We start from the raw sequence: 24,705 nt of genomic DNA on the forward strand, positions 1-24,705 counted from the left end.
TGTCAACAAAGGAAAAGAAAGACCTGTTTACAGTCGTTAATAGCTGACTGACATGGTTCAAAAGCTAGGCCAGACCCAGAATTCCAAGGCTGTACCACACAGGGCTTCATCTCAAGAGGAATTACAAATTAGTCAGGATGAGTCTGTCAAACAGAAATTACAAGACTCAGATATTGAAAGGGAGGAAAATTGTAGTACTGTGGAAAGAGCAGAGACTCAGGAGCCAGACATATCTGGTTCCACGCACCACTCACCAGCTGGGCAGGTTATCTGATTCCTGAGGCTCAGTTTCAAAAGACAGCAGCAGCTACCTTCCAAGGTGGTTGTGACAATCTAAGATAATATATATAAACACCTGGTACATAGTAGATACCTGATAAGTAGTAGCAATTACTATATTACTATCCCTGTATGAGAGAGAAGCAATAAAACTTGATGGTTAAGAGCACAGAATTTGGAGTTAGATAATCCTAATAAGTTTAAATCCTTGCTCTATCACTTAGTAGCTGTGTAATCCCAGGTATCGAAGCCTCAGCATCCCCTATACAATGAGAATGCCATCTGCCGCACTGAGCTGTTTTAAGGATTCAATAAGACAATGTATATAATCTATATATTATGCCCTTAGGCAGAGTGCCTATGTAATCAGTAGACAGTGGCTAATATTACTACCACTTCTATGATCTTGGCCACATTACATAATCTCTGAACTAGAATATCATCAGTTTTAATATTAGCATTCCACTACCTACCTTGTCCCCTTCATTCCCAGGGGACAGAACATGGCACACAGCTGTCACACAGTAAATATCTGTTGCATGAACAGCAGGACTGTACTGAGAATTAGACATAATGTTTATAATGTGCCTAACAGTATCTGGCATATAACTGCTGGGAAAAATGGAGCTACTTGTTTTTCCACTAGAACATGGGCTTCTCCAGAAGAACCTTGTTATATTCATCTTGTAATCCTAACGCCTGGCAGACTGGTAGGGACGTAGGAGAGCCTCAGCAAATGTTTACTGAATGGCGCAGAAGGCAGCAATAATCTAGAAGCCACTCTCTCTACAAGGATAACTGTAGGAGCCCAGACAACTTGACCCTCCAGAAACAACTTGAAATCCTCCATCAACTTTACCCTCTAACAGCAGTCATAGGTAGCCTTTGGGCCAAGTGCTTGCACCTCATGATTCAAGGCTGGTACTTAGATAATGCCTTCAGTAAGTAACCTAGTGATGACTCCCGATTTCAGTGAAGTGAAAGAGGGCCAAGGGTCTCCATAGGTATGAGGCTGCAAACGTTGTTAATTATCACATCTAGCACACAACACGATCACGGCATATACCTGCATCTGTGAAATTCTACCAAGGTAATGAATGGTCATAGGAGAAACCAGAAAGATAAACCTATTCAACTAAACGTGTCACCTATATGAGGATAACAGGTTATGATACCGATTTCTTTTTATAATTAACCTTTTTATGGTTTCTGCAATAAGAGTAAGTTAAAAACTCCACAAAAATTATGTAAAGCAGGCTAAAGGGTCCTCCATGTTGCTATCTTAAGAAACTTGAGACCTGCAAGAATCAGAAATACGCTTTTCTGCCGGCCTAATACTGGATTACTTCAGATGTTGAGCTGAGTGTTCTACATTATGTTAAAAATACTGTCTTACAGGATATTCTCATGTTTCACCAACAGCTTTGCATTTGATTAATCTAGATTAAACACAGTTTTCTTTTTTATTTTGAGAGTCTTTATCTGATTAGTAGAGAAACACAGGCTTGCTGCAGAAAAGTTGGAAAATATAGAGATTAAAATCACCCTTGGTTCAGTCAGCCAGAGATAACCATTATTTACACTTTGGTATATTTCCTTTTGATGCTTAGTGATACTAGTGTGTTCAAAATATGACTTTTAATGCTCCACAGTGTTCTCTCAAGCAGTGACTCACATCCATTTCCCTAGTATTGAACATTTAGATAGTTTAGAAGAATTGGTTTCTACTGAATTTTTTAAAGGTGTTTTTTTTCCTTTATATTAAATATAAACTTAGATGAAATATTCTTTGTAAAAGTTCTACATTTACTTCCATCCGTACTGGAAAATAAGGCACCGCAGGCAAAGGCGGCCAGCAGAAATGCACCAGAGCAGTCTTCCGGGGATGCAGCTAGTGTGGGGCAAGTCTGCAGTAAGAGCTTGTGTGGAGCCTGACTGTCCTCGATGACGGGGAAGAATTTCGCGGAGGAGCAGGGATAATGGGGGTGGAGGCTGTGCATATGTGTGTATATTAGGGCTTGGGAAAAGAAAAAGAAGGAATGACAGAGATTAATGTTCCAAAGCATGAGTTATAATCTTAAAAGTAGAATAATTCTGAGTCTTTTTTTTTACAGTGCTCAGTAAATAGAGCCTTTATATGGAACTGAAGTTAATATGTTTTAATTTTCTCTGCATTCAACAAAACAAATCAAAGCCCAATTTTAATTTATTTCAATAGATAGTCACTGGTACCTACTCTGTGCCAGGCACTGTGATTGGTAATAAAAACAAATGAAATCCTGTCCCTCCCTTCAAGTTCATAATTAGAATATATTTAACCCAAATTTTTATACTATCTACATCCAGAATAACTAAGAATTAACAACTGATGGCTCATGACCCTGGGCAACTGCATGAAATCCTCAGCCATCAAAAATGAAGTGAGGGACCGGCCCCATGGCCTAGTGGTTAAGTTCGCACACTCCACTTCAGTGGCCTGGGTTCACGGGTTGGCATCCCAGGCGCAGACCTATACCACTCATCAGCCATGCTGTGGTGGCAACCCACATATAAAATAGAGCAAGACTGGCACAGGTGTTAGCTCAGGGCTAATCTTCCTCAACAACAACAAAAAAGAAGTGAGATCAACTTTCTGAGGTAGGAAAGTGGGTGGTACATATTAGGAAACTTTAACAAGAGTTGAAACAAAAGATTTTCTAGTCACTGAATGGAACAACAGGGAAATTGATTGAACCAAATATCCAATTTCCAAAGTATTTCAGTTAATCCATTTTATATAAATAGTGTAGGATTCCATTTTTAATTTAAAAGTATAAAGGTAAAATTCATCCACTCCTATTTCTAAAGCATTATAGACTCCAAACTACAGACCTACTTAACATTTTATTTTATGCTTATAGCCATCATGTCTTGATTTCCTCAGACAAGCCCTGAATCAAATACTCCATATCCCTTTGCTCCTGTCTATAGTCAGAATCCCAAAACTGGAATCAAATAATTCCCAGACAACACCCTGAAACTGCATACATGTCCTCTGTCAGACCATGTATGTGCCGGTCATTATTTCTGCTCATTCCAGCTATTTGCCTTCCATCCCAGGAATCTACAAAACCAGCCTTAATACTTTTGTCCAGAAATTGCTCATCTGAAAGGGAAAACTTACTTAGGGAAACAGGTTGCTAAAGGCAATCATATTGCTAGCAAAAATAACAGGAACCTAAGACCGGTCTAGTGGTATAGCAGTTAAGTTCACACACTCCACTTTGGCAGCCCAGGGTTCGCAGGTTTGGATCCTGGGTGAGGACCTTGCACTGCTCGTCAAGCCACGCTGTGGTGGCATCACACATAAAATAGAAGAAGATTGGCACCAATGTTAGCTCAGCAGCAATCTTCCTCAAGCAAAAAGAGGAAGATTGGCAACAGATGTTAGCTCAGGGCCAATCTTCCTCACCAAAAAAATAAATAACAGGAACCATTATTTTCCCTTATGCTAGCAATACTATGTTAATACTAATAAGATAAAGAATTTTTTCTCAGTTTGATACCTAGGATTTACAGTGAACCATTTGTGAACGCTATGAGTTCTGCTTTAATCCTCTGACCCCTCTACTCATTTAAAAATGGCCAGTTAAATTAACAGAGAATAACTCATAAAATAATCTTCATTTGAGCCCAGAGGAATCCCGGTGACCTACAAGTAAACCTGGAAGGGGTCATTTAGAAGGAATCAGTTAACACTGTCTGTCCCTCAGGAATTCCTGGAGAACAGGATAAAGAATAAGTCTCTTACAGTTTTGACTTTAGTGACTTCAGGGTGACTTCTGCACGCTCACCATTTTACTGACTCTAGCCTTCCCCAGCAACTCAACACATCATTTCACAGGAGCATTATAACATCACTTTTCATTCAACAACTCATTTTAAGGACCTAGTGCCAGGCACTATATTATAGCCCAAGGAAATTAAGAGAGTTACAAAACGAACATTTTAGAGTCAAGTGGGGGAGACACACATTTAATTATATAATTATGAAGGAAACAAATAGGGTGAACTAATAATGGAGAGAGGCTTGCAACTTAGGGTGCCAAGAGAAGAATTTCCTAAAGAGGTGATGAGAATCTAAAGGTTGAGAAGGAAAAATAGCTGCAGTGGCTCTAAGGCAGGAAACAATGTGTTGAGGACATTTTAAAAGGTCAGTTAGCTGGAGTATAGTGGGCAACAGAGGGAAATGTGGCTGGAAAGATTAGCAGGGGCCTAGATCATGCAGGGTCCAGGGAAGCTATTGAAACGAGTTACACAAGGAAGTAATGTAATCCCACTTACGTTTGTTGAATATTGCTCTGCTAGATCAGTAGAGGTGCAAGAAGCAGGGAGACAAATAAGAACGCCATTACAGACATCCAAATAAGAGAGGTGGTAGCTCAGGCACTGGGAACCAGGAAGCTTTTAAATGACATCTCAGATTAAAAGATGAGCACAAGTTAACCAAAGAGGGAAGGGCACTGCAGGCCACTCAAAAACATGTACAGTGGCATTAGGTCCCAAGACTGTAACCCATTCTGACACGGTAAATAGCCTTGTATGGCAGTAGCACAGGACATGACAAGAGTGAAGGCAGGAAGACCAGTTTTTAGAAAACTATTGCAGTAATCCAAGCAAGAAAGTATTATGACGCCCTGAACTAAATCAGTGGCAATGGAGAGGAAGAGGCAGGACTGTATCCATATGGTGTTGAAAGTGGTAGGAAAGACTAGCTGGATTTGAAGAGGGGAGGGAAGAGGAACTTGAGTTAACTAGGTTTCTGGCTTTGAGTGCTTAGATTATGGTGCTACTCGCTAAAATAGAGAGAACTAGGAGTGTGGGAAGGATGAGCTCAGGTTTGTACATGCTGCCATACTGGAAGACTCGTATAGTAGGCAGTCGGACACATGGCAGTCTTCAACTTAGAACGAGGCTGAGGCTGGACATGTACATTTAGAAGCCACAGGTGAACAAGTGGTAGATAAAGCTCTGAGAAAGACTGCTTGCTCAGGGAAGTACAAAATGAGACGAGCTTAGTCCAGAGCCCTGGGATGTTCTGACTCTGAAGGGCCAAGTTAGAGCAGGGTTTTCAATAGTAGCACTGATGTTTGCAGCTGTATAATTCTGTTTGAGGCGTTGTCTGACACATTGTAATATGTTTAGCAACATCCTCGGCCTCCACCCACTAGATGCCAGTGAGACCCACTGAGTTGTGACAATCAAATGTGTCTCCAGACACTGCCAAATGTCTCCTTAGGCGGGGTTATCATTCCCAGTTGAGAACCACTGAGTCAGAGTAAGAAGTCTCTCCAGGATACTGACAAAAGGCTCTGAATGAGCTCCCTCAATCCATAAGATTCCTCCAGAGTCTCTGTGCATAGTACTGCTCTTGGTGCCTTGAGAGTACAAAAGAAATGCAAGTGATGTTCCACTATATCCAACCCAGAGGGCACTAGAATCTCTCTATGTACTAGTTAGATCAAATCCATTGCTAGGAAATCACATTTCTGGTATGAGCCTACAGTGGGGGAAAATACGTATTCTTTTGTAAAACTTTTATTCACAGGTTACATAAAATATTTGTGACCCTGCTCCACAATGCAGGCTTAGGTGTCTCTCTCCTGCTGCAGTAAGCCCCAGCACTTCTCCGTCATGAAAATAATACCTAACATTTTCCAAGAGTTTCTGATTTATAGGCCCTCTCACCTAATCTCCAGTCAGCCTCCCACTCAAGGAACAGGAACTGCTATTTATTATCTCATTAGCTGAGGAAACTGATGCAGAGGGGTTAAGTAACATGCCAAAGTCACATTAAGTGATCAAATTGAGACTGGACCTGACTTTGGAGTCTGACTCCAAAGCCCATGCTTTAAGGCTAAACCACTTAACCATTATTAACCACAGATGGCCTCCATTAGGCTACAAGCTCTGTGAGGAAGGGGCCGGGTTAGTCTTTTTCACCATTGTATTCCTAGCATTTGGCTCATGCTTAGCAACAGGAGCTCAAATATTTACTGAATGAGTCTCAGTTCAGACTTAACTCTTTAATTTATTCCCAGATCTGCACTGAGGTGTTTAAGATACTGAGAGCTCACAAACAGCAAGTTAGGGCACCAAGGGGAAGAAAATATCTTCCACTCTGACAGGAAGTAAAGTCAGTGTCGGGGCCAGCCCAGTGGCATTGCGGTTAAGTTCACACGTTCCCCTTTGGCGGCCTGGGATTCGTCGGTTCGGATCCTGGGCGCGGACATGGCACCGCTTGTCAAGCCATGCTGTGGCAGGCGTCCCACATATAAAAAAAGCAGAGGAAGATGGGCACGGATGTTAGCTCAGGGCCAGTCTTCCTCAGCAAAAAGAGGAGGATTGGCAGCAGATGTTACCTCAGGGCTAATCTTCCTCCAAAAAAACAAAAAACAGTGTCTGACACGGCATTGCTAGAATTTTGTTTCCAGAAATGGAGACTACCATCAACCCTTCACTTCCATTAAAGCAAAGTTACCCTCTTTATTGCCTCCTTATCCAGCACGCCAGCTACATTGAGGCCTCAAGGAGATGAGGGAAGAGTGGAAACAAATTAAGTATGGGATGGAGTATTTTTTGCAAAATGACCCAGCTGTAAATAATTTTTGATAGGCTCATAAACTGGTACTCAAGGGTAAGTATTCCAAACATCAGATAGCCTTTTTTTTTTCCCCCAACATTCTCTACCCTCTATTCAAAAATATTTTAGGAAGTTGAATAGGTGCCACCTACTAGGTATACCTGTCTCAGCATATTTTTCCTCACTAGCCAGCCTGGGTTCCTTTTTCATAAAGGCACTATATATCCAGAAATTTCTGCGGTGTTGTGGAAAGGCCTCGCAATGGTAACAAGGCTAAGCCAATGATGCCAGATACTACTACAACAGACATTGCTAATTGGTCATGTATATTTTTCTGGGCTCAGATGTAGTCTTAGAATATTTAGCAGTTTAATACTTCAAACAGCCATCACTCCCATGAGATAAAATTTTGTCATCGCTGCCTAAAGGCACCCTCAGGGGTAGCCTGGAGATTATGGAATTCAGGGGATACCAGTAACCTCTAAAGGGGAGTGAGCAGAGGGAATATGCTGTGGAATTCTGGAAAGAATGGGAGGAAATCCACGAATGGACTTAGTCTGCTCTATGTACACACTTGCACATCTAAATGCACTTCCTGGAAGCCATGGAAGTTATAAAGCAATTTGAGAGTTGAGAAAGTTCCCCACTCTGCATGGAAGACACTTCAATGAAAGCATTCATGTAAAGCTCATACTTAATGGACCTCACACCCTCCCTAATCTAGTGTCATCCATAATGCTCCCATTCCCACCTAAGCTCTGAGGAAAGCTTGATACAGCACATTTTCAACAAATTCCAACATGAACTTGGGTTTTAAGGAACAGGGAGAATGTGTTTTCTGTTCCAGAGCCTTGTCTCCTCCAGGGTGGCTCAGTTGTTTGTTTAGAGATGCCATTTAGCAACTGAGGGTACTTTTGCAAGCTGGTCTTCACTCTCTAGTTTACCATATGGATTTCTACCCAAACATTAACTTTTTAAAAAAATCAGTAACTCACTTTTGCTTTGTTCTTCCAGCTCCTTTGAAGATTATGAAACAGAGGAACCTGCCTCTCCCTCTGAAATTGGAAACAAAGGCAACAAAATAGTAACCTCAAGCCTTTCAGAGAAATGTGGAAAGCTTCAGTCTGTGGATGAAGAGTAACTGCCAATTATCTACGTGAAAGCGAGATATATATTTTAAATGTTTTCTTGTGAAGAGATGCTCTAGTTTGCATACTGCTTTTAAAAGGCTTTGATTTCTGCAAGTGTATCTGTACTAGGAACTTTAAAACATTTTTAACCAATAGGTCTGGATACACATACTCAATTTGGGAGACTCCTTCAATTTGCCTCAGACCTCTTAGTTTTTTTCCTCGGAAGCAGATATGATGATATGTATCACCTTCCAAAGTCTGTGAATCAGCACTCTTCACCCCTGAATTACCAAGGATCTCTGGGGACAGTGCCAAGCAGTTTCTGCACCAAAGCAGGAGTTGCCTCTGTTGTCCAGCATCCCTGAGGCCCCTGAGGGCTCCTATGGAATCCAGGAGAATCCTTCGCTTGCAGAAAAATTCTGGAACTTGAAAAAGCAGTAAGGGCCTCCAGAACTGAATTAGCCCTGGTAATAAAAGCACTGCCAAAACATCTCAGAGACTTCTTTTAATTATGTGTGTACTGGAGTTCAAAAATCTTGAACTTACTTGGTTTAATGTAATTTCACAATGACCTGCCAAACTGCTAGTCACTTTACATGCTCAGGTATTGTAACCACGGGGCCTTCCAACCTTGCTGGCAAGCTCTGAGTAATCCTTCCCTATCCTGACTGTGGATCATATGTATAATTCGAAGAAAAAACTTCTTAAATGAAAACAACTACAGAATTTGACCCATACTTGAAAAAAAAAAAAAGTTTCCTTTTAATTTGCCTAACATTTGTAGAGAATTATGGCATAATTTGTTAAGCTCTGAATCAGTTGATGCCCCATCTACAGTTCCTATCAGAAGGCCTACTTGAAGAATTAAATGATAGATGAAAATTCTTAGTAGACATATTCCTTTCATCACATAATATTACATCAGGCCAATAGTAAAGGCCTCAGTCTAAACATTATGCCGTACTTTCATGCTGAACAGAAACTATTCCCAATATTCCATCCACCTCAATATTTATCACAAAAATGGAGGAAAACAGTGATGCCACCCATGAGAGCGAGCTATTTCATGTTTACTACAGTGGTAGATGCGTTCATTACAGAATTCTACATTTTTCAGCAAGCCACAATGCAGCCAAATCCTGTAATATCCTTGAAGATGAAATTGACAATAAACTATTAAAAAGGATGGAAATTTCTGGTAGTGTAAGTAAAAGAAATCCTCAGATAACTTTTTAATATCCGTCTCTGTCAAAGTCATCAACTTTTCCCTGGATTTTTTAACCACAAGTCCTGAATGTCAGAATAGCTTCCCTTCCCACCCTGCCTTGGTTGCCTTGCTGGTATGAAGGCCAAACATTGAAATAATCAAACCTTGGGCTATGGTAGGCAAAAAGTGGAGAAAAGGAGGATACAGGAAATGCACCATCCACTGGTACAGTAATAGAGTTAGCAATCCTTACTGTCCATATCCTATCAGTTTCCTGTTATTTTACCTTCAGAACTGATCTTCCATTTAACTGTTACAGAAGGGAATAACTATTAAAACTTAGTATCTAATAGTTTACAAAGAAGAACTAAAAGCTTAAAAGTGACTAAATTTTTAGGAAACACTGTATGCAATAACCTAAACACACTGGTAAATCATTAGGATTAAAAGTATTTATGTGATACATGAAATTTACCGTCTATCCCATCCAACCTTTACCAAGGAAGGAAAACAATTTTTTTAATTTCAGATTAAAATACTAAAAAGGTAATACTTTTTTAGATGCTAGATATGATTTTAAAGCTTTTATTATCCATAATGATCTCAACTATTTCTAAGACTCAGCAAAAAGTAAAAATAAAACTCAATTTTCCAATATACATTTGATTTTGTTGTTGGTTTTTTGTTTTTTTTTTTTTTAAACCATTTGGCTTTTTTACCTTGTTTCTCCTTACTGAAGTCCTCTTGCTTTCGCTTTGGCAAATATTTGGTTTCAAAAGTCTGTAATTATACAAGTACAGCTACCAATATCATTCCATAAGTTTAGTTTAATATAGGTTACCCAAAGTATCACATTTTCAGACAGAAGAATGTGTTTCAGTGTACTCCTTTCTTAGAGTTGAATGCAAGAAATGTGAATTCTGAGGAACCAAGATAGTATATATTTCACTTTCTGGTAAAGATCATGCTGAATATAATCATTACTGCCCAATTGGAAATTTCAATTTGTTACAATATCCCAGACTCCTTGATAAAAGTTAAGTTGAAGGTTATGATAATCTTAATGCTAGTCAATGAAAAATGAGTTTCATAGCATTAACACTAACTCCCCAGGTATTCAAACTAATAAAATTCTGTATATTTTCCCTGCATCCTAACTATGTCATTGTGTACTGTTCAAAGTGTTCATAAAACTCTAGATTGATCAAATGATATAAGTCATTTGGCTCAACTTTTGGAAATGTTAAGGTGTGTTTGGGTGGAGAAGCCTGCATGATTTAACTTTTGTTTTTGGTTTTCCCCTTTTTGCAAAACTAAATAAAGACAAGTTGTCAAATATGAATCATGTTCACTAAGATAATCACTACATACTTTTGATTTTAATCACACTTACAACTCATTTTTATGTTTGAAAAAGTAACAGTGTAAACAAGCTTGAGTTTCAAAGAGAATAACTCTTTCAACCCCTGGGAAAATATAAAGAAAGATCTGGAAGGATAACACCTCATACTGAGAACTGATTTCCTCTGGGGATAGGGAGGAGGACCAGGGTTTGGGATTGAGGGGTTCACAGGGATCAAAAAGACCTTTAGCCTTATTCTTTTACAAGAATGCATAATTGATTGTTATTTGGGTATGTAAAACTTAACTTTTTAAAAAGAAGGGAGAAAAAATACCAACCAAGTATTAGATTCCAATACTATACTTTGAATTTAGTTTTTTATATTTGTTATCTATGATATGGGAAAGGAAATTTTATTTTTCATCTGTTGTAAAACTTACTTTCTTCAGCAAGGTCACCATAGAATTGTTTTAAGAAAACTAAAAACACAGTGAAATAAAAGGAATTCTTGGGGTCGGCCCGGTGGCGCAGCAGTTAAGTTTGCACATTCTACTTCAGCAGCCCGGGGTTTGCCAGATCCCGGGTGCAGACCTACGCACCATTTGTCAAGCCATGCTGTGGCAGGCGTCCCCCATATAAAAAGTGGAGGAAGATGGGCACGGATGTTAGCTCAGGGCCAGTATTCCTCAGGAAAAAGAGGAAGGTTGGGGGGGCAGGCTCTGTGGCGCAGCAGTTAAGTTCACACGTTCTGCTTTGGCAGCCCGGGGTTCGCCAGTTCAGATCCCAGGTGTGGACATGGCACCGCTTGGCAAGCCATGCTGTGGTAGGCGTCCCACATAGAAAGTGGAGGAAGATGGGCACGGATGTTAGCTCAGGGCTAATCTTCCTCAAAAAAAAAGAGAAAGGTTGGTGGCAGATGTTAGCTCAGGGCTATTACTGCTCCGCCCCCCCCCCGCCCCGCCCCCAGCCAAAAAAAAGGAGTTCTTTATCCTAGGACCATATTACACCTCTACTTGGAAATGTAGACTTAATGAAGCTAACCAAAAAGATAATCAGTCAGCTTCTAAACCTTCTATCACCTAAGGTGAAAGATGATCTGATCATTTATGTTAAAAACAAGGACTCAAAAGAATTGAATATGTGTCATATTAAATGCTGTTATCGTTTTGGTGTTTTCAAATCCTGATGAAGTAAATCCAGTTACTTCAGTAATAATTTCTTAATCATCCCTAGTTAGCCGTTAGCATTCCTAAATAACTCATGATATAAAGAAAAACAATGTAAAAATCAAGGCACTGTAATTATTCTTCCCCAAACGTATATAATATAGGCCATTCAGAGCATGCTATCCCACACTCCTCAGTATTCTACAACATAGAATTAGAAAACTAACATTTATTGATAGATTTAAGGTGTAATACAGGTTTCCAAAAATGTGGCAGTGAGAATACCAGCATAAAAAAGAGAAACTTGTGCTAAAAACAACCTGAATTCATCATTGGCAATATTACATAACAATCAAGGCCCTCACATACTAATGATTTCCACTTTGTCTATATTGCCAACCTCCCATGCATCAAAAAAACACAAAACTAAGATTATCAAACTTGGGAAGCAATAAAGTACTCTATGAATTTTAAGATCATAGGAAAGTTTGGGAGATTTGCAAAATATATCCTAATCATCCATGTGTACAATCTCATATCTAGTCATTTTTGCAGTGATCATTAGTGAATAAAGAACAGATTTACAAGTTTATATAGCAGGGCATCTGGGTTCAACACAAAACTGTTACAAACTTTAGGCAAATACATGTTTCATAAGACACTGCTAACACTTAAAGGAATTAAATAAAATTCCAAAACTTGGAAAGCAAATAAAGACAAGACAACTAAGAAGCATTTTCCACCATTTACTCTTGTTATCAAAAATAGTTCAACTCTTCTTGCAAAACAAAAACAAAATAGTACATACTGGACACGTACATCACATTTTTCTTCCTATGGCTTTAGCCCACCCCCACCCCACCAAAAGAGACAAAAAAAAAAAAAAAAAAAAAGCCCAACAACAACAAAAACAACTCTACCTGACCACATTCACAGAAAATGACACCAGGATACACTACAAAACAGAAGGAGGTGTCATCTGCTCTGTGTCCAAAGGTTTCTTCTCCATGTCTTGTACTAGGTGAGTAACCATCATTGAACATGCTGTGTGCCAAATCAAAACATAACTTCAACATATGTCAGATCTCACGAGAGATGGTGAACGTAGTAGAAATTGGAAATTTTCCAGCAGTATTTTTCTTTAAATAAGCACTGTCAAAGCAGCAACTCTTCTTTTAAATCTAAGGTCATTTCTTTACAACCTAGTCAGTCCTTGTTTTATCTGGGCTGTGCTCTTTCAAGCAACTGACTAGATTTCCCTTCAACAGAATGTTTGTGACTCACTTGTCTTCCCCATAAAAATTAAAGGGAAGAAGTGCATTTAAACTGAAACATTGTTTGTGCTTTACATGCAAAAGAGCATTCTAAAGAAAATTCTCCTAGCTTCAAACCTACCTAAATGCACAGGCTTCATAAAAAGGCATTTTTATTAGGCCTCTATAAAGAAGCCTTTATAACGAATAGCACCCTATTAAAAAAAAAAGCATATTCAAAACAAAATCTGTGGCAAACTATTAGAGGAAACAAAAAATCAAAGAAGTGGCCAATGGCAATAAGTACAATGCATAAATCTGGATAAGTTTTGGGGCATTATTCCAAAATTATTTTAAATAAATCTCAATTTCTAAATAAAACATTTTTATAATTTTTTTAAAATTCTGTCACATATAGTCTAAATTCAATTACCTTCAGAATAAAACTGCTCTTCTCCACTTCATTTATCTAATTAGAACATTGCTCAAAGTGAAGGAAGGATTTAGAATTTTTCTCTACAAATGAGTTAGACTTAACTAAAAAAGGGACTCAACTCAGAAGAGTTTTGTAGCATGAACACCTAAACATCTGCAGTCTGATAGAATTTCAAGTTTGTTCACTTTTAAAAGACAGATTTATTCAACATTCTAATGGGGGCAAATTTTCTTTCATAATACTGCTGATTTAAGAACTGCTACATACACCAGTAGCCAATTTCCATGATCAGAAATGGTATTACGTCAGCACAAAGGTTGAGCTGGACACATCAGCTTTTTGACAGGAGAAACATCAATGGCATGTGAAGGCAGCACTGAGTCTCCTGAACAAACTAATGGCTACTTTTTCACAAAAAATTAGCACAATCTTTATGGACTGACTAGATACCACTTCCTTACATTTAATCATAAACTTTGATTATGCACAAAGCATGACCATAAACAATGAGGTTAATGTTATTTTCCTTGCCAAAGTTCATTTTGTATAAATCAGTTGCATCAGCATTTGTTCTCAAACTATGAGGTTCTGTAAGAACTAAGGACATATAGTTGTAGGGTTACTCCTCCATTATCTGCAAACTATTTCCCCGACACTAACACATATAACTTAGCAATGAAAACACTTGATACAAGTGATCTATATGCAGGAGCTCCGGCAAGTTAAACCAACAAAACCATAGCTGCCGTAAAACTGTAGCTATTTCCCTACCAGAGGTAGGTTTAAAGACCCACTGACTTAACAGTCGAATCTCATGTCTATAGCTTCATCCAAACTTTTATCATCATGTGTACTGGCAGCTAAAAACGTCGTTACTGGGGACCCTGTGACATTAATTACACTGGTGCTAGTACTAGCATTGCGCACAGCAATGCTAGTCACATTAATGCCCAAAGTGAGCCTGGTCTGCTCCAAGGCCTTTTCTGGCACAGCAAATGCCTCCAGCTTCTTTTCCCCATTGGCCATATAGGAGTTTTGGCAGCCACGACATATACAATCTAAGCAGGCTTTGCGGTTAGAGTAGCAAGGGCAGCGTTGGCCGCGGCATGTAAGAACACTTGGATTTTGAGTAGCACGCCCACATTTACACCCTTTCTTTTCTTGGGGCTTTTTATACACAGTCTTGGTAGGACTTCCTGGCATAAAATGATGACTAGGAATCTTTTCCTTTACTGTTTTGTCTTTTTTAAGAATACCTGGCTTGGTTTTAGAGTGAGATTTCTTGGATCCATGTTCATGACTCTTTTTCATGTTTTTAGTAGATAAAAGTACAGTTTTGCTGATTTTGGGCGTTGTGCCTCCATTGGGAACAGTTGCTATAGGTTGAAGAGAAATTTTGCTTTCCCGTTTCACTGTCACAGGAGCAGATGCCCCCAATGTTGGGCCTCGGATAATGGTAGAAATTGGAAGTGGCTGAACCTTCTCACTGTCGCTTTCTGATCTGGATCGTTTTCTATTCAATTTTGCTACCTTCGGAGTTGCTGCTGTACATGATAACCCATGAAGTGCAGGACTGGTGGACATAAAAACATTATGGCTAAGAGATTGGGAAGAAAGCTGCAGAAAAGGTCCGTTGGATACAGTGGCTTCCAAGTTGGGCTGCAAATTAGGGCAACAAACCTCTGTATTTGAAACAGTTTCTAAGCTGCGAAGTACTTCCTCAACACTCAGTAATAGAGAGTCACCAGGCTTTATATCTTCACTGAAACTGCAGATATCAATGCCCGTGGAGCACAAATCAGTGGCTACCGTGTCACAGACAGGTGGCAAGCTGTCAGACAGATCCTCAGTTTTTATGTCAACAGTGTTACATACATCAATCGTATTTGAATGTTCAGGTGAAGGAATATTTATACCAAATCTATCTATTGAAAGCCCATTATAAGTAGGCAAACCATTGATAACAGAACTGCCAATAGCAATGCTGAGGGTGCTTTCAGATATTGGAGATAAACTAGCTTGAGGATCAGTTGTAGGTTCTGAGGTCGAAGGTAAAGGGGAATGTGTCAAACACAAAGTAAAGGATGAATCTGAGGGTTTTTCTGTCTCCTCACAAAACAATGATCCATCATTAAGCAAAGCCAAAATATCAGAAGAACAGTCGACTGCTTCTATTATATCCCGTGCCAAAGTAGTCTGTGTTATATATTCGCATAGTTTTTTGTAGCAGTTCACTAGGATGCTTAACTGCTTGTTTTCCTCAAACTGCTCATAGTCTTTGCACCAGCTACATGAAGGTTTCATCATCATTTTCTTGCCTTTACAAGTTTTGCAGACATAGTGTTGGCAGGTGGAGTTGGTGGGTGCAATAGGATCTTGTAGCAAATGTCCTAAGAGGGGAAAAAGGAGGAAAGCAAAGATTTTAGTAAAATAAATTTACAATTTCATATACTGAAGTTAAGATCAGATTATAAGTAATCTATTAAAATTGAGATGGGTTAAACTCACCAGACCAGATAACCAAAAAATGTATCTTACAGGAGACAGAAAAATATTCAATAGGTCACTTCACTTCCGTGCCAAATTCCCCAATCCATTATCTCAAACCAGAATCTTCTTGATTCTGTGTTTCTCCCCTAAACAGTATGTTCTGGTCCACTTTCTTATCCTCTTCTCCAAAGGCTATAAAGAGGTGGAGATCAATCACCAAAAGCACAACCTAGGCTTAAAACCCTGGAGACCTCAACCTAACACAATGTGGTAATGCTACAACATACTGAACAAAGTCATACTGGTTGTTTATTTTGTGTTAGACTCTGGGAAAAAAACATGAGCAAGAGAGACTTACTCCCTGCCCTCACTGAACATAGTTTGAGGACATTAATCAATCAGTACAAAGGCAATGTCACAGAAAAAAATAAAATTTCAAACCATCTTATTGTATATATACTAATCATAATAAATTAAGGAAAGAGATCAAAATGTGGTTACGATGAAAAAGAATTACATTCATTTATTAAAATAAAAAGGGGAATACTACTAAACTCAAATTCTCCTACAGAAAATCAAAACACAATGACAATGGAAAAAGAATTATGTTTAAATGTACTAAAAGAAAAAAAACAGGGCATTAATACTGATCTCAAATTCTTCTGATATCAGAATACAAAATGACCATGGTCATAAACCACAAGCATCCTAAGTACAGCAAGACAATATAAAAGTGAAAGTGGTTCCCCAACTTAATATAAGTCCCATTATAAATGACCTATATATAAGAACCAGGAAGGGAAAAGCAACTAGACCAGTCTCTATCTCCATCCTTACCCTGCGAAGAAGCAACTGTTCCTTGGTTCCCAATTCAGGACAAAAGGTTAGTAATTAACTCAAAGCAGCACCTGTTTCCTCATACACAACACATAATTTAAGAATCAAGCATGTGTGAGAGAAGGTACTTCTGGCTATAGGCAAGTGAAACCAGCAAACTCTCTCCCTTAAAAGCAACTATAAACCTAAAAATTTTTTACAAAGAAGGTCATTTTCACAACCAAAGACATAAAAGCATCTGAGAATCGTTTTGTTTGAAAAACCAATGAATTTCAGGTAAGGACAGTGGGAATTTGTAGTGTTCTGGTCTGGGGCTGCCCAGTTCTCCCATATCACCCAGCTCCATCAGTGTTACCCTGTGAGGACCAGAAGCTGCTGTGGTGAAAGGAGTCTCATTCCACTTAGCGCAGTAGGGAATGCATAGGACCAGACGCATTATCTCTGGTAGTGACTTCTCTGAGGCTAGCCAGTTTAGGAGGGCAAACAGCTCAACTCTTACTAGCCTGAGGTTGCACAAGCCCACGTTAGACAGAGAGACCTCAAACAGGATGGCAATTTTCCCCAAGTTGATCTATAAAGTCAATGTAATCCTTATGAAAATCCCAGGTGGCCTTTTTTAAAGAAATTAACAAACTGATTCTAAAATTCATATGAAATAAGACGACCTAGGATAGTCAAAACAATTCTGAAAAACAACAACAAAGTTGGAGGACTTACACTACCAAATTTCAAAACCTTCTATAAAGCCTCATTAATCAAGACAGTGTGGTATGGCAACAGCATAGGCATATAAATCGAGGGAACAGAAGAGTCCAAAAAGGAAATTCTTACATTTATGGTTGATCAATTTGTGTGACCAGAGTGCCCAGATAATTCAATAGGGAAAAGAGAGTATTTTTAATACACCATGTGGGACAATTTGATATCCAAATGACAAAAAGAAAAAAAGAACTTAGATCCTTACCTCCCAACATACACAAATATTAATTCAAAATGGATCATAGACACCTAAATGTTAAGAGTTAAAATTTTAGAAGAAAACACAGGAGAAAATCGTGACTTTGGGCAAAGTGCTAAATGTGACATCAAATGCATAATCCACAAAAGGGAAAAAACTGTAAAATGGATTCCCACAAAATCAAAAACCTGTGCCTCAAAAAACACCATTAAGAAAATGAAAAGATAATCCATAGATTGGGGGAAAAACATTTGCAAATCACATATCTGATAAAGGGCTTATATCATGATATATTTTAAAAACTTCCTACAAATCAGTAAGACAACTCAATTTAAAGTGGGCGAAAGATTTAAATACACATTTCACCAAAGAAAATATATGAATGTCTACTAAGCACATGAAAATATTCTCAATATCATTAGTTATTAAGGAAAGCAAAACCATGGCATACTGCTACATACCTATTAGAATGGATAAATTCAAAATGACAGACTATACCAAGAGTTGACAGAGATGTGGAGAAACTGGAACCCTTCTACATTACTGGTGAGAATACAAAGGGTAATCATACTGGAAAACAGTTTGGTAGTTTCTTAAACAGTTAAATATACATTTGCCATACAAACCAGCAATTCTAATCCTAGGAACCTACTCAAAGAGAAAAGAAAATATATGTCCATATAAAGAGATGTATGTGAGTGTGCACAGCAGCACGATTCATATTAGACAAAAACTGGAAATAATCCCAAAGTCCATCAACTAGTGAGTAAACAAGATGCAGTATACATATTGATAAAATAGAATGCTGCTCAGCAATTAAAAGAACAAACTACTGGTATATACCACAATATGATGAACTTCAAAAACATTATGCTAAGTGAGAGAACCCAGATACAAAACAGTACATTACTATATTATCTTATTTATATAAAAATGTCTAGAAATGACAGAAAAGCAGAAATAGTGGTTGCCTAGAGGTAGAAGTGGGAGCAGGGGTTAACTGTAAATAGGCACAATGGAATTTTGGGGATGATGAAAATGTTCTAACGTTATATCGTGGCGATGGTTGTGCAACTCTAAAATTTAAAAAAAAATTTAGACAAGGAAGGCCCAGTAGTTGGAGCCAACCTTCTACCCAATGCAGGAATATCTTAGAGTACCCTTGACTTAACCTAAGGAAAGGCAGAGGAGATATGAATGTATAGAGATATAGACATTTATGTATACAGTTAAAAGGATAAACCATAAGGTTAAAAAAATACATTACCTATTGGGAAGGAGAGACTGAACAAAGTTAAGTGAACAGGGATTAAGACTAGACTATTCTGCATTTAACCTATTTCGTAGCTTTTAACTTTCAAATGATGCAAATATTTTACACAATTATATAACAAAACTAAAATTTTAAGGAAATCTCAAAAAATCAAAAGCAAAATGAAACAACTAAAATTTTATATATCAAATTGATAGTTTAACCATTCAGCAATTAACTATTTTAAGTGACTTTATAACACAGAAAAGTGACTCCAATCCTTATACGCTCCTTTTTTTTGGTTTTCAGTAATCACATTGTTGGTGGCAGTGCTGGTAGTTATTATAAAAGTGTTTGTGTCTTTTGTGGGATAAAGTAAATGTTGATGTCATTGAGAATCTGGACTATTTTTTAGTAAGAGGAAGGAAGAAAGTTGTAAGACAGAAAAAGTTAAGTAAAAAATCCTACAGTCCTCAATTTCAGTTGGACTTGTCAGTATGAACTCATGTTTTCATCTTAAATATACCTATTTCCTAGGACAATACACTGAAAAGGCCTGGAAGCAAGGGATCAACTCCAGTAGCAATGAATATAATGATATTGAAAAACAATTTCCTATTCAAAGGAATCAAGGTTTCTTGGACAAATGGTTGATTCCAGATATGTGACATAAATTAGACAAAATGAGTTTTGATTACCTCGTTATGCCAGAAAGCAAGGAAACTATAAAAGATCAAGAGAGTGTTAAAGGGACTCAGGAGCAAACCTGAAGAGGTTCCCACTGGCCAAAGATGAGAAAATTTGAGCATGCATAAATGCAATGGAATGAAGCACATCTAAAATGCTCAAATTTCTGAGTTCATTTAAAAGAAACAAAGAAAGAAAACGAGTTTCAGGATGCTAGTGAACCAGCTCATCAGTTTGAAAACTGGTAAATGAAGAGCAAGAATCAAGTATTTATTCTGATTTAATATATATGAACTATCAAATCACAAATGAGAATTTTCTCTTTAATAGGAATAATGCAGCTAATAAAAGAAAGAATGATATGATTTGAAGGTCATCATTTTATAACCCCTAATGATCTGCAAATCATACAAGCTGAATGATAAGTAAGGATTACCTGTTCTTGCCTTCATTCCATCACTGATGATCTTTTCACCAGTCATGTCAGTCAAAACATCCCCTAACTACTAAGCACCTTAAAGGACTTGCACCCTATATATCTTTGTATTCTGAAGTATGAAGAATACATATAATAATCATGCGTTGCTTAACAACGGGGATGCGTTCTGAGAAATCTGTCGTTAGGCAATTTCATCACTGTGCGAGCAGCATAGAGTGTACTTACACAAACCTAGATGGTATAGCCTACTACATACCTAGGCTATATGATACTAATCTTTATGGGACCACCGTCATATATGCAGTCTGTCATTGACCAGTATGTCTAATATTGAGAACTGAAAATAGGCTAGAGAAAACACAGAAATTATCACTTATTGATTCATGATTCCATCACTGAGTTAAGAACTTCCATTACCTGGCCTCATGTTACCTATTGGATTCCCCAACCATTCCCAAACACAAATATTTGAAACTTTAATCGACCATTAAAGATACCTAGAGGCAAACCTGTTTCATGCACCCAGCTAACCGTCCTAATTTTACACCTCACAACAAAGGCAGATCCAGTGATATGAACAACACAGAAAAAAATTCAGGGGCTTTCTTAGAGCTAGGATAAATGTTAACCATATACCTACTGTCTGTCCTTAAGGAGATTCTTCCCCCTAAAATTAAGAAATCTCAGATAACACTTTTTAAATTGTAAAAATACACCTTATCCTAGAAAATAAACTGGATGGGCAATCTGACTCAAGGGGAAACATGTCACTCACTGGTAGACTGTTCTATAAAAACTGCGGAGTGTTTGGAGACAGGTTTAATTTATTTTAGCTTAGATCATGTTCCATATAGTTTCACACTCAAGTACAAAAACTGACTTGCTCAAAATACACATCCTCAGATTTGAAAAATTTATAGTTCATGACAAGACTACATTGCCTTGAATCCTTAATCTGCAATGTATCACAGGAACTACCTTCCATAAATAAAACAAATTGTCTTGTAACTAAATGAATCTGATAGTACGTGCCCTGTTAAGACAATATTAAATGATGCTACATTGACCCTAAAAAAACTAAAGACTATTCATTTTTACTCCTCACTTTTAAAAAGTTACCAATTCCTTATTTACTCTCTCTCTTCTTAATTTTTCCCATCCCCAAGCCAGCCAATTAGAATTTGAGAAAAACTTAAGTTTCAGATTACCACAATGGTAATTCTGGGAATTTCTGGGAATACATAACTGTTGACAATTAATTTAATAAAATATTTAACACCAGGTTTTTGTAATGCTCTTTATTTTGTCAAACTTTTTATCATGGAAATTTTCAAAAAGACAAAATCAGAAATTAGCATGATTAACCTCCATATACCTATCACCAGATTCAATAATTATCAAGATTATGCCACATTTGCTTCATCTACCCATCTTTTGTTAAGTATTTCAAAGTAAATGCCAGACAACATCAATTCATTTCTACATACATCAGTATAAATCACTACCAAGTGCATTTTCTTATGTAACTACAATCCATTGCCCTAGCAAAGGGCTCAAATTCAGCCAGCAAAAAGAATTGTAAGTTATACTTTTCTCAGTAAACATGCTTTTTTTTTTTTGGTGAGGAAGATTCACCCTGAACTAATATCCATTGCCAATCTTCCTTTTTTTTTTCTTTTTTTTTTTGCTCGAGGAAGATCAGCCCTGAGCTAAGAGCTGTCCCAATCTCCCCCTATTTTGTATGTGGGATGCCTCCACAGCATGGCTGATGAGTGGAGTAGGTCCACAACAGGGATCCAGACTCATGAACCTGAACACCGGCCAGCGAAGCAGAGTGCACAGAACTTTAACCACTTTGCCATGGGGCCAGCCCCTCAATAAACATGCTTTTTCAGCCATAAAACTTTCCTTTTATTAAACAGATTTAAAAGAGATCATTCAAATCATTACTTGACAGTATTAATATACCAAAGTTAGTACTTGGATTGGCTGCCATGCACTTTACCCCTACCCGACAAGAATCGCTGCCAGCATCAAGATTTACAGAGCAGCTTAAGTTTGAGAGAAAGACCCACAGCACCAAAATAAATAAGCAAACAAACTATAACCGGGTCTCAAATAAGCTCGCCGCTTTCACCATACAAGGGAAAGGCACTTCTCCTTAGCATGAGCAAACAATGAGAACATCATTAGTCTCTGGGCAAACTTTTCTGAATACATAACTGATGCCAATTTTGAATAAGGCAAGTGGTAATTCATTCACTTCAAAATACCATTGGTAAAGGTGACCATACTATAAATTTCATGTTGACATGCAGACTAACAAGTAAATCATGTCTTAATCACTTCTGAAGCAAGATCTTTTGATTCTCCATTTTAATAGTGATGGCGTTCAACTTCACTAATATTTTGACCAGATTACTGGGGGGAAATTAAGTTTAAGGGGTGGAGGGGAGGGAGCCAAGAAAAAATAAAACTGGTAATAGCTAACACGTTTAGCAAAACTTGTTAATGACTAAAAAATGATCCTGTGAACAATGAACCTGGCAATAATAATGATTATAAAATAAAATCAACAATGGCAAAAGCTACAATAGCTTAAAATCTAACATGGACAAATTAAGACATGAACAACAACAAAGAGACTAAAGAATCAAATCCTCATTTTAAAGTTTACATGGAAAAGAAATGATCCCAATGAAAATAATTTCAGTAAAATGAAAACTGACAAAAACGGAAAATGGTTTAAATGGAATTAAACTATCTCAATGGCTTAATTTTGGCACTTAACAAAAATGCATCATATAATTCTAACTTAAATGGCATATGCACAAAAAGAGCATTTATCAAAATCAAAACATTCTGTATTTACCACCACCCCCTCTCCAGAATTCCTTCTCCTGGTAAAGCTTCTATTACAGCAACAAGGATTGCCTAATCAACAACCTCAAATAATGCAAGTAATTTTATATAAATCTTATTTGTTGTTGATAACATGAGACTTAAGGATGAGGAAAAATTAGCCAAGATTCACATGAACATCATCCTGAAATGCCACTATCAGAAAGCAAAAAAATGCACACAGGCAGGACACAGTTAATAATTAAAACATCATACTATTTCTCCAAGAAGCATTCTTGGAAACTAGAATATTAAATGGTCAAGGAATCCACAAAAGAGATTCAGGTAAGTCTTATAATACTTAGACATATGAGATATATGGAAAAGTACCTGGAAAGGCGGGGGGGGGGGGGGGGGTAATCATTCTTTGTAATAATACCTCAACCAGTTTTACCAAAATAATGAAAGAGAAAAATAAAGACAGTACAGAACCCAACAGCTATAAAATACATGGGATCCTACAAAAGACAGGCAGCAGTTTTCTGCTTTTACTGATAATCCACGCAACATGAAACAGAAGAGATACCATAAAAGATATATTTCTAGGGGCTGGCCCCGTGGCCAAGTGGTTAAGTTTGTGTGCTCCACTTCGGTGGCCCAGGGTTTCGCCAGTTCAGATCCTGGGAGCAGACATGGCACTGCTCATCAAGCCATGCTGAGGCGGCATCCCACATGCCACAACTAGAAGGACCCACAACTAAAAATACACAACTATGTACCGGGGGGCTCTGAGGAGACAAAGGAAAAATAAAATCTTTAAAAATATACATATATATACACACATATATATTTCCACATACTAGTTCAATAAAATACGCTTTCCATCACAGCCCAAACTTGCTTCCCAACAAAGGGACCCACATCAAAAGTAATTAGAAAATAAGAAGCTATCAGAAACTCACATTAAAACTCTAAGGCAAAAGGAGGAAAATAATAAAAGTAACAAAACTTCACTTGAGAAAATGGAATAATTAGGGGCCGGCCCCGTGGCCAAGTGGTTAAGTTCATGCGCTCTGCTTCAGCAGCCCAGGGTTTCGCCAGTTTGGCTCCTGGGCACGGACATGGTACCGCTCATCAGGCCACGCTAAGGCTGCACCCCACATAGCAAAACCAGAAGGACCTACAATTAGAATGTGTAACTATGTCCTGGGGGGCTCTGGGGAGAAAAAGAAGAAGAGGAAAAAAAAAAAGACTGGCAACAGATGTTAACTCAGGTGCCAATCTTAAAAAAAAAAAAAAGGAATAATTATATTCCATGAGATTTTGTTAAAATCATTACTAAAGTAAAGAAACTTAAGAAAATAGCACTAACTAGTTATCTTAAAGTGCTCAAAAAAGTAGAGTTCTTAAATAAGTTTTCTAGGTTCAATTTTCTTACTGATTCTAAAGCCAATTTCCTCAGCAATCACTATTGACTGAGATAACATACTTTTAGCCAGTCATTCCTTCCCAAATGGCCCAGATAACTTTACTGACCACCTAAGTTTATCTATAGTCACATATATAGGAGAAATACCAAAGACGATGTGGGGGGGAAAAGCTTTATTAAGAGTAAAAACTTTTGTTGCCAGCCAAATCACACTGCTCTGAAGCTCTTGGATCCAAGACAGGACAGTAACTTAAGCAATGACAAAACATTTGACTGAATGATGACAAGTGATACACCTGCTCTTGGAAAGGCACTCTCAAATGTTGCAGATAGA

General features: G+C 37.9%; 2 protein-coding genes across 6 annotated transcripts in view; one reads left to right on the forward strand and one right to left on the reverse strand.

Annotated features, from left to right (window-relative positions):
- PPP2R3A (protein phosphatase 2 regulatory subunit B''alpha) overlaps nucleotides 1-10,583 on the forward strand; it is a 153,202-nt gene extending 142,619 nt beyond the window's left edge. For all 4 annotated transcript variants that reach the window (XM_070576130.1, XM_070576132.1, XM_070576131.1 and 1 more), the window contains one exon: nucleotides 7,916-10,583. In XM_070576130.1, coding sequence (XP_070432231.1) covers nucleotides 7,916-8,042 — 127 coding nt within the window. In that variant the 3' untranslated portion in view covers nucleotides 8,043-10,583. The remainder of the gene's footprint in view (nucleotides 1-7,915) is intronic.
- Nucleotides 10,584-11,958: 1,375 nt separating this feature from the next.
- MSL2 (MSL complex subunit 2) overlaps nucleotides 11,959-24,705 on the reverse strand; it is a 36,727-nt gene continuing 23,980 nt past the window's right edge. For both annotated transcript variants that reach the window (XM_070576136.1, XM_008536058.2), the window contains exon 2: nucleotides 11,959-15,828. In XM_070576136.1, coding sequence (XP_070432237.1) covers nucleotides 14,237-15,748 — 1,512 coding nt within the window. In that variant the 5' untranslated portion in view covers nucleotides 15,749-15,828 and the 3' untranslated portion in view covers nucleotides 11,959-14,236. The remainder of the gene's footprint in view (nucleotides 15,829-24,705) is intronic.

Source organism: Equus przewalskii, chromosome 15, assembly GCF_037783145.1.
Source record: "Equus przewalskii isolate Varuska chromosome 15, EquPr2, whole genome shotgun sequence".
NCBI lineage: Eukaryota > Metazoa > Chordata > Mammalia > Perissodactyla > Equidae > Equus > Equus przewalskii.